A 15227-nucleotide genomic window follows, 5' to 3' on the forward strand; every position below is an offset into this window, starting at 1 on the left:
TTTTCTTTCTCCAACAGGTGGGACCATCAAAAACATGAAGAAAATGTCTGACAGGTTATCCTTGTAACCAAAAGCAGCTAGGAATGTGCTTGCCATCTGGTTGAGAAGAATCTCAAAAAATACTGGTAGGACAAGTTGCTAAAAGTGCTTCTATGAATAGTGTGATGGTGAGTACTGATGGGACTGTTCCAACATACACAGGGCCTTTGATCTTTTCACTAAAACGGCACTTAAAGACAGTGTACTTATCCCTTTATAGTTCTGATTTCCCCTCCCTTTATTGTTTTTCCAGTCTCTTGTAAATATATTACTTTATAATGAGACAACAATGCATCTATTACAGAGATAAGTGATTGCAAACAAGAGTAGTTAGTAACATGCAAGCTGTTACTTCGTAACATTAATTTCACAGCGTGCAGTGAGCCCCTAAAACACTTGGTTTATTGATATGATAAGCTGAGACTTTATAGAGAGCTCAATTTAGCTTGGTGGGGGTGGGGGAGACAAATTTTTTTTTTTTTAAGGGGCTATAACTTGTCTTTCTTTAGTCCTGTACGATGTCACACAAAGAAACTGTATGGAGCAAGACTGATTTTGGAGGATTAGTCTGTTCTTGATAGAGAGTATCAAGACATCTTAGTGATAGAGCCAGTGAAATACACTAGACCCTCCTCGCCCCTCCCCAGGGGGGCTTTCCAATGGTGGGTGTGGCCCAGCTGTGAGTAGCCAGGTGATTATACTTGGGGGAAGGGGAATCCTCACATTCCCCAGACCTCCACTGTGGGAGGGAAAACCAGGTGCAACTATTTGCACAACACCTAAAAGAACATCAAGGGAATGCTTTCTGATGATAATAAAACTGACATTTCCTTTAACGTCCTGTGGTCAACACAGGGAAAGTGATGACCAAAGGAAGAGAGATGCAAAGACAGATGAGATCTTCCTCAGGCAGATGTTCTGTCTCAAAAGAGAGTAGATTTCACAAGCTTGAAAGGCCCTTTTTTGACAACTAAGGCACCTGGCTCTTTGCAAAAAGCATTAATCAAATGCTTTGTCTGGTGGAAGCAATGGTATTTTCAGCTGAGGATCGCCAATCTCAGAGGCCGTTTTCTCCCTTACTGCTCTCATCCAGTCTTGGGGAACCCCCGGTCACATGCAGACAGATGTCTGAGTCCTCCTCATTAGATCTGATAGAGCCAATTATGAATGAGGACCTTAAGCCAGGAAAAAGTTAAAATGTTAGTTTCCTAGGATCATGCACAACTCTCAGCCCTTGTATCCCCGCCTCTGAATCCCAGGTGCTCCAATGGAAATTAGTAAAGAGATAAAGCAAAGAGTGTTAGGTCGCTGGAAAGGAGGGTGACGGTCACTTAAGGGGGAGAGAATGATGTATTACCTTTCACTGCAGGGTACTTGACATTTGGACTGCTTGCCTTTGGTGCTGGCCATGGAGGAGAAGGGCTGACACTGCTCTCTGACCAGCCTAATGTTCAAAACCAGAGGTTGTTAGATCTTAGGGAAGAGCAGCCACACTGTCTGGTAAGTTCCATGTGCGGCACACACGCGGCTCTGAGGATGGCCTCCGAAGAGAGAGGAGGCTGGTGTGCCACGACCCTTCTTCCATGTGCCTCATGTCTGGAATACGTTTTAGGGGAGAGTGGATTTGTATAATCCTGCCCACTTCAAAAAGGCTTCCCTGGTGATTCAGATGGTAAAGAATCTGCCTGCAATGCAGGAGACTGGGGCTCGGTCCCTGGGTCGGGAAGATCCCCTGGAGAATGAAATGGAAACCCACTCCAGTATTCTGGCCTGGAGAATTCCATAGACAGGGAAACCCGGTGGGCTACAGTCCATGGGGTGGCAAAGAGTTGGACACGACTGACTAAGGAACACCAACTTGAAAGTATGGAAAATTAGGGGGAAGACTGCAAATCAGAAATTGCTAAGGTTAAAGCATTCTTGCTTTTGATTTTATACCCATTTTTCTTACCAACTGATATCATTTCATGGTCACACCAAAGATTATCAATAGTATTCCTAGGAAATCAAGTGCCTTGTTTTTCTGTCACAAATGGGCATGATTTGTGTCCATGTCCCAAAAAGTGAGCACCATTAAATGCAGTGACAGAATTAGTGAACAACTGGTCTTCTCTATTTCCAATATGATCCAGTTCATTTATTTTCCATGCAGCTAATTTAAATTGTGAAGTTTAGTTAATACAGATAATTGGCAGCCCAGTCCAAATATATGAGAGGGAAGAATGTCTGCCTTAACTTGATGCCATATACTTATGATGGCATTGATCTTGTCTAACCCAATGTTCTGAAGGCCCCTTGGGCTCTTCCTGCTGCTAATGAATAAGAGGTGTTCAGCAGTCCTGTTTTGTGGGGTGCGGAGCAAGCCTAGTTCCCCCCAGCATTTACTGTCTATGCTAGATGTCTCAGCATGACTCATTTAATTTAGAACTTTACCATATACTTCTTTGCACATCTGCTGTCATTCTTCATGTGTAAGTCCTGTCTTCTCCAAGAGACAAGAAAGTGTTTCTTCAATGTGCTCCATAATATCTAATGTGGTACAGGTAGGTGTGTGTGGACTGAGCCCATTGGTGATGCTCACTGTGAAACACAGACCATCAGATGATGCATCACTGTGGGGTCCAAATAGTTAAAACCATATCCTTTCACTGGGATGCTCTGCTCACAGTGTCTTCTACAGAAAAAGTTTTGTCTCTGAGTTTGATGGTAGAGTTCAGCTGTGGCAGTGAAACCAACTTCGGAGGCAAGAAACTCACTCGGCATATGCTACAGAAATGAGAAGATGCAATACTATTTGTTTACCCTATACTTAAGATTTGTAATAAGGGACCCACTTTAAAAGCATAGTATATTGATTAGCCTGTCGTGCTGCAGTCCATGGGGTTGCAAAGAGTTGGACATGACTGAGTGACTTAACTGAACTGATATTGACTAGCTTGTACTTTTGTCTCATCTCCTAGAGTTCTGAGCCCCTTGAAGGCAGGGACTATGTATTATTCATCTTTACATTCTTTAGGGTACTTCCTGGGCACATGACGAGTGTTGAAATTAAGATAACCATCGAAGAACTCTTCAATCATGAGAACTACACTTATGAAACATTATTTTGAGAGATGGCAAAGCAATGCTTGCCACTGGAGATGCCCTAATACTCGCTGGTTGAATTATTTCTTTTTAGGCAAGCAGCATACAAATAGAGACTGTGTACATGTGTGCTCAGTCATGTCTGACTCTTTGTAACTTCATGGGCTGTAGCGCTACCAGGCTCCTTTGTCCATGGGATTTCCCAGGCCAGAATACTGGAGTGGGTTGCCGTTTCATCCTGACCCAGGGATCGAACCCAAGTCTCCTGCAGCTCTGGCATTGGCAGGTGGATTCTTTACCACTGAGCACATTGAAAACCCTACAAAGACTAACCAAGGACAAACGAAACAGGCAGCCTGTGACCTATTTATTGGGTTTAAAATATTGAAAAAGTACAGAGAGTTTAAAAAGTATTGCTATTCATTGGGATGGTCCTTGAACATGTTATTAACATATTTCACGAACAATAAAAAGCACCAGATTTCAAGGGAACTTTTTTGAAAGATGGAAATGTTCTCCCACTAGACTGTGGTGATGGTTACACAATATAAATTTACCAGAAATCCTTGAACTGTTCCCCTACAATGGGTGAATATCATGGTATGTAAATTATAGTTCAATAAAGTCGTTTTTAAAAAATGACCAGTATTTGGTGTAATCCAGGAGTAACATAACCTCCCTGGTTCCTAGAAAATTGGCCCGTGGGCATTTTCCTTCCAAACCCTAATCACATAAATAGTGGTAAATGTGGAAAGTTAAAATTGCAGTCTCGTTGAGTGCCAAATAACGCTAAAAGATTTAGGTAGCATCTAACTGGGTCAATTTCATTTTTCCCTACAAACCTCTCCTGGACATTGAGGGTCAAGATCCACCTGTGCTCGGCAGAAACTTCACACAACCTTTTCTCAATGCTAGCAGCCTGGCCCCTGTCTCTTAGGGCAGGGCTTCTCAAAGTGTGGTGCCTGCCCCAGCAGCTGGGACGTCACCTACTGAATCAGAAACCCTCGGGTGGAGTCCAAGGAACCGCAAACCCTCAGCAACCCTCATGCGAGTGTAGTGTGGGAGGCACTGCCCTAGATGGTTCCCAAGGAGCTGCCGTGGCCACCGTCTCTGCCAGGATCAGGTTCACTCTTGTTGAAGCCAGAGCTGGGACAAGGAGCGAAGCCCTCCTCGGAAACAGAGAGCACCCACCTCCCAGCTCCCACAGCTTTAAGCTCCTTGACCCCATTGAGCGCTCTCAGTTCAGGGAGGCCCACACGTCCAGAGAGAATCCAAATGGATGCAGAGAAAAGGAACGTGAGAGGTGTGGAAGGCCACCCCTCCCCCATCTCTAAATGCTGATACAGTGGGAACACGAGATAATTCTTCCCATTCCAAAAACATGCGCAACATTGAGCTCCAGAGAATGCTGGAAGAGAGTCAGGTTCAATCATTGTCTTTTTTCAGAGTATAAGATAGAGCACATTCCTCAAGGAAGCAGAAATAAATTCACATGTCAAAACACAGACCCCCTCACTGTATATGAGGGGTATATTCCCAAATGGTTATAAACAAACAGAACATCTGTATATCAAGTCATATTTTTAGAGTCCCAGAAACACAAGTTGTATTTTAAAGCCTATCATTTAAAGGATTTTAACGGCAGGCTCCTTTATAAAGACTGTGCTAAGCTGCTTCAGTTGTGTCCGACTCTTTGTGACCCCAAGGACTGTAGCTTGCCAGACTCCTCTGTCCATGGGGAGTCTCCAGGCAAGAATACTGAAGTGGGTTGCCAGTTCCTTCTCCAAAAATCTTTGTGACCCCATGGACTATACAGTTCATGGAATTCTCCAGGCCAGAATACTGAAGTGGGTAGCTTATCCCTTCCCCAGGGGATCTTTCCAACCCAGGGATCGAACCCAGGTCTCCCACATTGCAGGTGGATTCTTTACCAGCTGAGCCACAAGGGAAGCCTTGTCTTTATTATAAAGACAATGTCTTCTAATTGGCTTCCTTTGTAACTATAGAGTTCTGAATATTGCTCACCTAAACACTCAGGAACCATAAGGGCAACATGGAGAATCTACAGACTTGGGGGCTTCTCTGCTGCAGAGGACACGGAGGAGGATGAGCATAAAGACACTGCCCCTTTGGGGACGAAGATGATAGATGATGGGGAAAGTAGACCTCAGAGTTTCCCAAAGACACAGGGTGTCATTGTTCTTTGGTCCCACAATGTGAAGCAGAAAACAGCCAGTTTGCCAAACCACAATTTCTCTTCAGAACACCTATTAAGCATAAATCGAACAATCCCAACTATTCGCACATGAGGGGAGGAAATGTTATCGTTGTGACCCCAGCTACGTATGTATATATTGTCATTGTTGTTTAGTTGCTAAGTCATGTCTGACTCTTTTGCGACCCCATGGACGGTTGCCTGCCAGGCTCTCTGTCCTTTGGATTTTCCCAGCAAGAGTACTGCGGTGGGTTGCCATTTCCTTCTCCAGGGGATCTTTCCCAACCCAGGGACTGAACCCACGTCTCCTGCAATGGTAGGTGAATTCTTTACCACTGAGCCACCAGGGAAACCCATATATGTATGTTTTAAGCAAATACTAAGCTGAGCTGCAGTTTCACTCTCACTCATATTGCTTTGGGAATTCTTTAGGGGAGGGGTACAACTAGGGTGATTATGGATGGAATGCCAAGCCAGACTTCAAATGTCTTGGCTTCTGTCAGGAAAAAATGCTATTTACAGAGAACTCAGTGTTGCTAATATTCCTATAATTGCCATCCACTCTTCAGTTGGTGTTCGTTGGCTGAGGCGTTTTTAACAGGAAGGTGTGGCTGGAAGGCTGTCTTCCCCACCTCAGAGAAACTGTGTCAGGAGATGGGGTGGTGCAGGGTGGGGGCAGATGAGACTAAGAGCTCTGGGGCAAGTTGATGAGCCTAGTTCTTGGCCGCTTTGATATGTCAACTGTGCGCTCCCCGTCTGCAGGAAACACATATAAAATTTTATTGGAGCAATCCTGCCCCCTTCACTGACATAAGGGAAAATATAAATCAGCCAGAAATAATACTGGCCAGCTAGAGCAGCAAGTGAAGCCAAAGTAACACCACCCAGTGTAGCACTTTACCATGAGGGTAATTTCACTGGCTGGGAGGGCAAAGCCCAGGCTGGGTTGAGGAGCAGAGCCCTGGGCGCTCTGGGACAGGGTTGGCCATGACGGGGAATGTGGGAAGACCATGGCCATGGTGGCCAGGCACCAGCCTGCCGTCCACACCTTCTCTGAGCCCCAGTTTCTATACTGGCAAAAGGCGGGTAAAAATTCCTGCGTCATTAGGTTGTTGTATGGATAAAATGGGAGCTTGTGGGTGAGACCAGGGCGTACAGAGGCTAAGGGGCAGGCGCTCCATAAATCCAATGATTCTGGATTTCTGCTATCACTCAGCACACATGAGAACCAACCCAAGATTGTCTTCAGACCTTTTTCTCTTCAATTAGTGATGCAGCGTCAGTTGATCTCTCCCTTCCTTCTTGTCTGCCATCCATCCACTCATCCATCAGCCCATCCACCCAGATGTCTTTTTGGAACATCGATTCCAGGCACTGAGCTATGTATGGGAAATATGATAGGGAGCAATACAAACATGGGCCCTGCCCATGACAACGTAAAGCAAGACAGAAAATTCAACCCATTTTACAATGAGGTGAAATGAGAGGAATGATTAAGTACTGGGTATAAAGGGAATGGAGAGCAGAAATAGCCAACACTGACTGCGGAGGGCATCCCTGGATGATATACTGGACATGAGCACCTGAAGGATGAGGAGTCAGCCAAGCAGAACATCACGAGTGTGAAGTGGGTGGAATGCTCTGGGGGGAGGGGAGAGTTGGGCTCCCTGGAGTCCAGGTTAGACATGACACATGGTCCCCAGCAGAACAATGTCATTAAACCATGCTCAGTAAAGGCATGAGGGGTATGGGCAGTGATGACACCGGGTCAGGCCCTAAGGGACCTCGACAGCCAAGATGAGGAGTTTAGTGTAGCTTGTGTTTATTTATGCCAAGCTGAGGCTTTCCAGGTGGCTCAGTAGTAAAGAATTCACCTGCCAATGCAGGAGACGCAGGTTCATCTCTGGTTGAGCAAGATCCCCCGGAGGAGGAAATGGCAACCCACTCCAGTATTCTTGCCCGGGAAATCCCATGGACAAAAGAGCCTGGTGGGCTACAGTCCATCAGGAAGCAAAAGAGTCTGACACGACTTAGTGACTGAACAGGAGCAGAGGAGTTTAAACCTTATGTGGATGGTGGATAAAACCACAACAACTTGGCAAGTCAGGAGACCCTTTTGGGACCCTTCATGTGTAAAATGAGGGTGGAGGAGATGGTCACCAAGATTCCTTCTATGGACTAACAGAGGCACTTAAATTCTGCAAGAATTTAGCCAACACCTGGGGATGCGCCCTAACAGGTTTAGAAAGTGCTGCTTCTTTGATGGAACAAATAATAACGCCAGTGGCTCATGCTCTCTGTTCAAATTATCTTTAAATGCAGCCCACAGCCTTTTCTTTCACATTATTCCATTTGAGGCCTGAGCCAGGCTAAGCCAGAGACAGCAAGAGGTGAGCTCTGCTCAAGGAAAGGCAAATCTGAGATAAGGCTAAGCTTGACATGACATTGGCTTTAAATGGAAACCCATTCAGATGGCAAAAGCACCTCAGGATTAGCTGAAACAAAAGAACATCTAGAAGGAATAAAGGGCTGTATGTTTGTGAGATTCTGGAACAAGATGCCTAACTGTGGTCAGCAGGATCATAAATTAAAAGATGTCCTGGTGGCTTTCTTTTGAGCAGATGGTTATCTTTTCAGTATCAGCGTCTGTTTCTAAATTAAATCTTGATGCTGGTGGGAATGGAGAAGAATGTCTAAGAAGGCCCGGCCCGGTCTCTGCCTCAGGCACGCCTCTGGGTGGCCCCTTCCTCCTCACTGGAAGAGACCTCAGGAAGGTGCAATTTCTCCTCCCCGTATGACACAGAAAACCCTGGCCCCTGTCATGCTGACAACTTCAGAAATGCTTAGAAAGCCTCGCTAAAATGGACTCCTTCACATTTTTCAGCACAACTTGATCCTAAATGTAAGTTCCTTTGTTTTGCTCTTCTAGAGCTCGAAGTAGGTGGGGAAGGAAGATATAATTGTTCTCTTATGAAATCCACCCCTCCCCTTTTCTTTCTGCTTCCCCAAGGCAAAGGGAGGCCAAAGAGGAGAGGGAGGCGGAGGACAATGGAGAGAAAGAAGGGGAGAAGCCTGAGGAGGTGAAGGTGGATGAGGGAGGGGGCAGTGCAGAGGGGGCATAGAGGGGAAAGATCCCTAGAGGTCTGCGCCTGCGTCCAGACGGCTGCCCACCTCCGTCCTGTGGACCCTCGGACCCCGGGGATGCAGCCCCACCTGGTCCTCACAGAAAGCCACAACAGTGGTGGCCAGACCAAGCAAGACAGTGCTAGAGTCAACGAGGGGCGACCGCAGGCACAGGCAAAGACTGTGGAGATGATCTCAAATGCACATATTCTGTTCTGGAACATCAGGCTTCTCCAGTGGCTCAGTGGGTCAAGAATCTGCCTTCAATGCAGGAGACACAGGAGACAGGGGTTTGATCCCTGGATCAGGAAGATCCCCTGGAGAAGGGAATAGCAACCCACTCCATGGACAGAAGAGCCTGGCGGACTACAGTCCATGGGGTCACAAAAGAGTCGGACGTGACTGAACAACTGAAGAACAACAAAATTCTGGAACATCACCCAACTTTTATGGTTGACACAACCCTTCCTTCCCACACCCACATCTCTCTTCCATGACTCTCTTCCACATCAGGTTGCCCTGGTCCCTGTATGCACCCAGGATGCCTAGGACCAAGGTTACAGTCATTGCAACTCCGGCTCCTCTAGGAGCACCCAAGGCAAGGCCTGAAGGAGCCCGTCGGGGAATCACGTTTGCCATCAGAGATGTGGTACTTGGTGACAACAGCACAGATTTGTGAAAAGGGTCAGTTCTGGAGTCTAGGGGCTCAGGCCCACAATCCGACCTGCTTCCTACCAGAGGTCTAATCTGGGGCAAATTACTTACTCCCTGTTTCTCTGTTTCCCAGGCTGCAGGTTGGAGATGACACCAGGGCTTGCCTGCCTGCCTGTCTGGGAAGGGTGTGGAGAGGATGAAATAACACACGTAAAGCACATGGGGCAGTGCTTGACCCACTGCACGTGCCATATGGAGAGCTAGTTCTTGTTATTTTACCGTGATAAAGGAAATCAGTTTTAGACCTCAGTGTCTCTGAAGTGGGGGCTAACCCAGGGATAAGAAGACAACATCTGTGGAAAAGTAGAAAGCTCCTTCAGATGACTTGAGTCTCTCCTGAGAATTATTTAGTAAGTCTAATACCTAATACTGGGGCTTCCCTGGTGGCTCAGTGGTAAAGAATCCACCTGCCAATGCAGGAGATGTGGGTTTGATGTCTGGTTCAGGAAGATCCTCTGAAGAAGGAAATGGCAACCCACTCCAATGTTTTTGCCTGGAGAATCCCATGGACAGAGGAATCTCGTGGGCTACAGTCCATAGGGTCGCAAAGAGTTGGACACAGCTGAGTGACTAAGTGTGTGTGCGTGGGTGCACATGTGCACACACACACATGCAAAGGAAACAGGATAACTCAGAGGTTACAAAATAACTCCTTTAACATTGATCCTGACAGAACCTCAGCAGAGGAAATGAAACTTTTGGCATCCAGAAGGGGTCTTGTAAATGGTAAACCAGATCTTGTCCATCCTTGGTCCAAGATGCTATGATGGTTCCTAAGTTCTTCCAACGGCTACAAGGCCTATATGACCCAGCCCATCTCCTTTCTGAGCACTTCTCCTTCTCACTCCAACACAGTGCTCCTCCTGCAGACCCTCAATTGTATCAGGCACATCCTCCCTTTGGGCACAGGGGTTTCCCTGCCTAGATCTTCACATGGCTAATTCTCTGGCCTCCTGCGAGTCTCTGCTCAGATCTCATCTTCTCAGTAAGGGTCCCATTTAGTTCTCTCCCTGACCTGCTCTGCCATTCCCCCAACAATAACTCTGGCTCTGCTTTTCCTTTTCTCCATATCATTGGTAACTTTCTAACCTACAATGTGATTTGCTTTTTCATTATGTTTTGTTGCTGTTGCTCAGTCGCTCATTCAGGTCCGACTCTTTGCAACCTCATGGACTGCAGCACGCCAGGCTTCCCTGTCCTTCACTATCTCTAGGAGTTTGCTCAAACTCATATCCACTGAGTCAATGATGCTATCCAACCATCTCATCCTCTGTCATCCCCTTCTCCTTCTGCCCTCAACCTTTCCCAACATCAGGGTCTTTTCTAACGAGGTGGCTCTTCACATCAGGTGACCGAAGTGTTGGACATTCAGCGTCAGTCCTTCTAATGAATATTCAGAGTTGATTTCCTTCAGGATTGACTGGTTTGATCTCCTTGTTGTTCAAGGGACTTTAAAGAGTCTTCTCCAGCACCACAGTTATCTCCTCTCCATTAGAATGTGAGCTCCCGAAGGCAGAAGCCTTGCCTGTTTTGTTCTCCGGTGACTCCCCGGTGCCTGGCACCCAGAGGACTGAATACATCTTTGCTGGACAAACAAGAATCTTGCTGCAGTGCTACTAGGGCGGCAACCTCCAGTGAAACTGTTTGCCTGAGACATAAATGGCTTCCCTTTAAAGTACGTCTTTCTCTTTCCGTCGTGCCAGCTTGCATCTCTTGTGCCATGTGACCAACTCCCTCCTCCGCCCCAAGTGTGGCTGCGGGCCTTTCTCCTGGTCGTGGGGCGAGTCTGAAGCTCCAAGCCCATGGCTGCTGCTCCTGTCTCAGCTCTTGGGCAGAGTTCCGGGGACAGTGCTCTGGGCCTGAGCTGAGGTCTTGCTCCACCCGCTCAGGAAGAGGATGTGAAGCTCTGAGTTCTCACTGTCAGCCCGAGGTGCCCATGAGAGAGTGATGCTCAGCCACCCCAGCTAAGGCGCAGCACTGCCACGCGGCTCCTGGCGGCAGCAGGCTCCCAGGTGTCTCCAAAGCTGGGGGCTCCGGGGGCTTCATCCTGCAGCAAGGCTGGAGGGTCTCCAGCAGCCCAGCCCTGGGCTTTGAGCTGTGGATCCCGTTCCGGCTCTGCTTCTCCCGACTCTCCCACGCCTTGTTAGCGCCTCCACCACAGGTGGGTGGGGGTGAAACCTGGTCTTTGGCAACCTTGTTCATCTGGGGTTCCAGCAAAAGAGGTGGTGAAACTGGGGTGAGACTCGGGGCAGAGAAGTAGTTTTGGATTGCAGTTATCCCTCTCATCTCTAACCTCATTACTGAGAATAAACGAGATGGCTACAAAATAGGACTCAAAAAGGAAGATGAAAGGAAACACGTATTTCATAAAAAAGAGGAGAGATTTTCTTTTGGTCTTGCCCACCAACTTTTGCCACGTCCATGATCTCATCTGCAAAGACCTGAGTGTTGTTTTTTTTTTTTAATAGCCCATAATTACTTAATCATTCCAGCTCTGCTGTTTGTTCTCAGCTCTAAGTGCCAGATAAACACACTATTTATTAAGGAGATAACCTAAATTCATGGAAAAATCAAAACACTTTGAGAACTTCTGAACAGCAATTCCTGTCTTATAATTAAAACATGGAAAGAGCAAAAACGTGTTCAGATACTGAAACGGTTTCCTTCTCAAGGTCTGTTTGTTTAGAAACTCCAACTTAAAAATCTAACTTTCAACCTGAGTGTTAGTTTCTGCACTCGAAATCAATCTGCTCCGCACATCAATAACTCTGAACCAGCATGTGAGCTCTGGGGCACCTTGGACCCTTACCAAGGTGTCTCATCACTTTTGATCAGTGTGAAAACTCTGTTTCTGTTGGGTTTCAGGCAGGACAGGAATGGCTGAGCTGAGGGCATACTCAGGAAAGGGGTGGGCCATGGTGGGAGAGGGGAAAAGCACGCACAAAGCTCCACATCTGTGTGAACGTTGTCTCACGAGGATATGGGAGAACTCAGCTAGGGCACTGGCCAGGCAGGAATGGCCATGTGAATAGGCCACGACTGTGAAGGCACTCTGACCTCTCAAGGGTGCCATGAGAAAGTCTAAAATCAAAGTAAGACAGGAAGACTGAGGACCACCCCTCTAGCCTCTGATTAATAGGAAGTGTTAGTATGGAGAGAAAATTATGCAGAGAGGATTTTAAACCCTAATACAGATCTTAAAGCTAGAATGTGATTCTGAAGCTTCAGCTAAAGTCAATGGACATAAAATAAAAAAAACAAAAACAAAACAAAAAATAAACGACACTGGATATAAGATAAAACTCAGAAAACACAAAAAAGAAGATAAAGAAAAATAGGTCTTTGGATTAAAAAACAAACAATATATCACCACCACCTCCCCACCACAACTCCCCTCCCCCCCACCCCGCCACCCCATTATAATCCCTGTGGTCCGTACCTTCCAGCGAGGCCTGTAAGTCTTTTATGTTTTGGTCTAGAAGCTGTGAAGGAAGGAATCCTGAGCCTGCCTGGGGCCTGGGGTCCGGCTCTCCTAGGGCCGCAGTGGGTGCTGGCTCCTTCAGCCGACCGTCTCCAAACACAGCGGCCCACTCTTTGCTGAACTCGCCCTCTTCCAGGGAGGAAGCGTTGAAGATTTCACTCAACAGCAGCAGGTCGTCTTTGTCAGCACCTTCAAGTTCTGGGGTCCCTGCCATTGGGCCCAGGCAAGCTGATTGAAGTAACAGAGCACAAACACATCACTCCCACAGGTTTGGGTTCTAGGGAACAGATGTAGTAGGGGCTGGGCTGAGATAGACTAGCTAGATTTTTTTTTAAAAAGTTAATCAAAATATAAATTAACCCTATTATAACCTTTCAGAAATTTCCCACTGAAAGCAAGCAAGGTCCTGTGGGGCCTTCCTGTTGACAGACACACCTCTCCCCCATGACCCCCAAGCCTCTTGCTTGTAAAAAAGCTTAAGCTTCCAAGGCCTTCCCAGAGCATCAAAGAGCAAATTTAACCAGAGAAGTAAAAAACACACAAAAATGAAACAGAAACAAAGAGCAATGAAACAAGACCCTGGGTTGGCCAAAAAGTTTGTTTGGGTTTTTCCATACTGTCTTACAGAAAAACCTGAACAACTTTTTGGTCAACCCAATCATAATAGCTTAGTCATAAAACAAAGTCAAGGACGTTTGGTTTCTCCTCAAGGGCTATCTAGATAATATCCTGAGCCATATCCTTGAGCTGTTTTGCAGATATTAAAACTCCCACCCAGTGGAGGAAGTTAACTTCGTGCTGACCACCAGCACATAGACAGGCTGGAATCAGATGATGACTGAGATTCCTGAAACATCACCCTGTTACCTCACCATCAGCCAGTCAGAGAACTGTACACAAGCTGATCAGGCACCCTGCAACCCACACCTATTCCCTAAAAGGGATCATGGAGTTTGGGCCTTTGAGCATGAGCTGCCTATCCTCCTCGCTTGGCCCTCCAATAAATGCTGTACTTTCCTTCACCACATCCAGTGTCAGTAAATTGGCTTTAGCGCAAGTGGAGCAAGCAGATCCTTGTTTAGTTCTTCCTCATTTCCTTTCCTTCAAAGCATCAATAGAATTGCATTGAAATGGATGCATGGATGGATGGATATGTGCTCAGTCGTGTCCAACTCTTTGTGACCCCCTCGGCTGTAGCCCACTAGGCTTCTCTGTACATGGGATTTCCGAGGCAAGAATAATGGAGTGGGTTGCCATTTCTCCTCCAGGGAATCTTCCCAACCCAGGGATCGAACCCACATCTTCTGTGTCTCCTGCATGGCAGGTGGATTCTTTACCAGCTGAGCTATCAGGGAAGCTCACATAGTTTCCACAAAAACTCTATAGAGCTTTGGTGTCTCCTTAAGATAGAAACAAATTTACTATCAATACATTTCTTGGATATGAAACAAAGCCAGGCTTGAAGGCATGTTGGAGATCTTAGTTCTGGTTTCTGTAGCTTCCTGAATCTTCCCACAGAAGCCCTGCATCCACACCTGAAGCACCGCATGGCAGCCTGCCCTGCCGTCCGGCCTGAGGAGGGGCGCCTCATCACAGCCCAGACTGACCCAGCAGACAGGACGATCAGAGGCACCCTGCAACCCACACCTCTTCTAAAAGGGATCACGGACTTTGGGCCTTTTGAGCATGAACTGCCTATCCTCCTTGCTTGGCCCTGCAATAAAAGCTGTACTTTCCTTCACCACATCCTGTGTCAGTAAATTGGCTTTAGTGCCAAGTGGGGCTAGCAGCAGGGAGCAGAGGTGTCAGGAAGTCTAACAACGACCAAGAAAGACGTCCTCTGTGGCACCGTAACTGTGTAAAGCAAAGGAAAGGTGGGTCTGGTTTGCCTGAGGGCAGCAGCGGAAGGATGAGAGGAAAACAGGGCAAAACACTAAAGGCCAAAGACACAGCCCTGAAGGGCTGGCTGGACCAGAGGAGTGAACGCGGGACCATCCTTTCCTCGCCGTGTGACTTGATTGAAATCCTTACCCGCTCTGGGCCTCTGTTTTTTCATCTATAAAATTATAATGTTAATAATGTCCACTTTGGGATATCCTCAGGAAGATCAAAAGGAATATATCTTAAACCTCACTGCTGGTCTAGAAGAAAGACTTTAAAGAAGAGACTGATTCTTACCACATAAACACTGACAAAATACTAAATAGTGAGCACAAGTAAAGTGGAGGTGTTAATTATCACGAATCCTATAACCTGTCACTGAGTTTTCTACATAGTTTAAAAACTAAGAACTGATAGGTTTATTAACTCTGGCTTTGTTGTGATATCTAACTGCCACTTGGAAATTATAAACATTTTTGTTGTAAGTCATGAAGAGAAGGAACAATCATGATTTATACTTTCTCTGAGCTAGATTTTACTGCTGATACTGTCACAGTGAGATTAAGAGGTTTACCTCAAATATATGAGATACTTTTTTAAAGTCTTCACCTATGAATTAAATAAAGCTCTTATCTCCATTGGTTTTATTGGATCTATTTGCAACCACACTTTATAGAAAGATTGGGGAGA

At 46.5% G+C, this 15227-nt stretch overlaps 1 protein-coding gene across 12 annotated transcripts in view; it reads right to left on the reverse strand.

The window, feature by feature from the left end:
• ICA1 (islet cell autoantigen 1) overlaps positions 1-15227 on the reverse strand; it is a 159662-nt gene that overhangs the window by 1031 nt on the left and 143404 nt on the right. For 10 of the 12 annotated variants that reach the window (XM_061164972.1, XM_061164971.1, XM_061164976.1 and 7 more), the window contains 2 exons: positions 12615-12884; positions 1397-1483 (listed from right to left, as the gene is read on the reverse strand). In XM_061164972.1, the coding sequence (XP_061020955.1) occupies positions 1397-1483; positions 12615-12884 (357 nt within the window). The remainder of the gene's footprint in view (positions 1-1396; positions 1484-12614; positions 12885-15227) is intronic. The other 2 variants (XM_061164973.1, XM_061164978.1) reach the window with 1 other exon arrangement.

This window comes from Dama dama, chromosome 18 (genome assembly GCF_033118175.1).
Source record: "Dama dama isolate Ldn47 chromosome 18, ASM3311817v1, whole genome shotgun sequence".
NCBI lineage: Eukaryota > Metazoa > Chordata > Mammalia > Artiodactyla > Cervidae > Dama > Dama dama.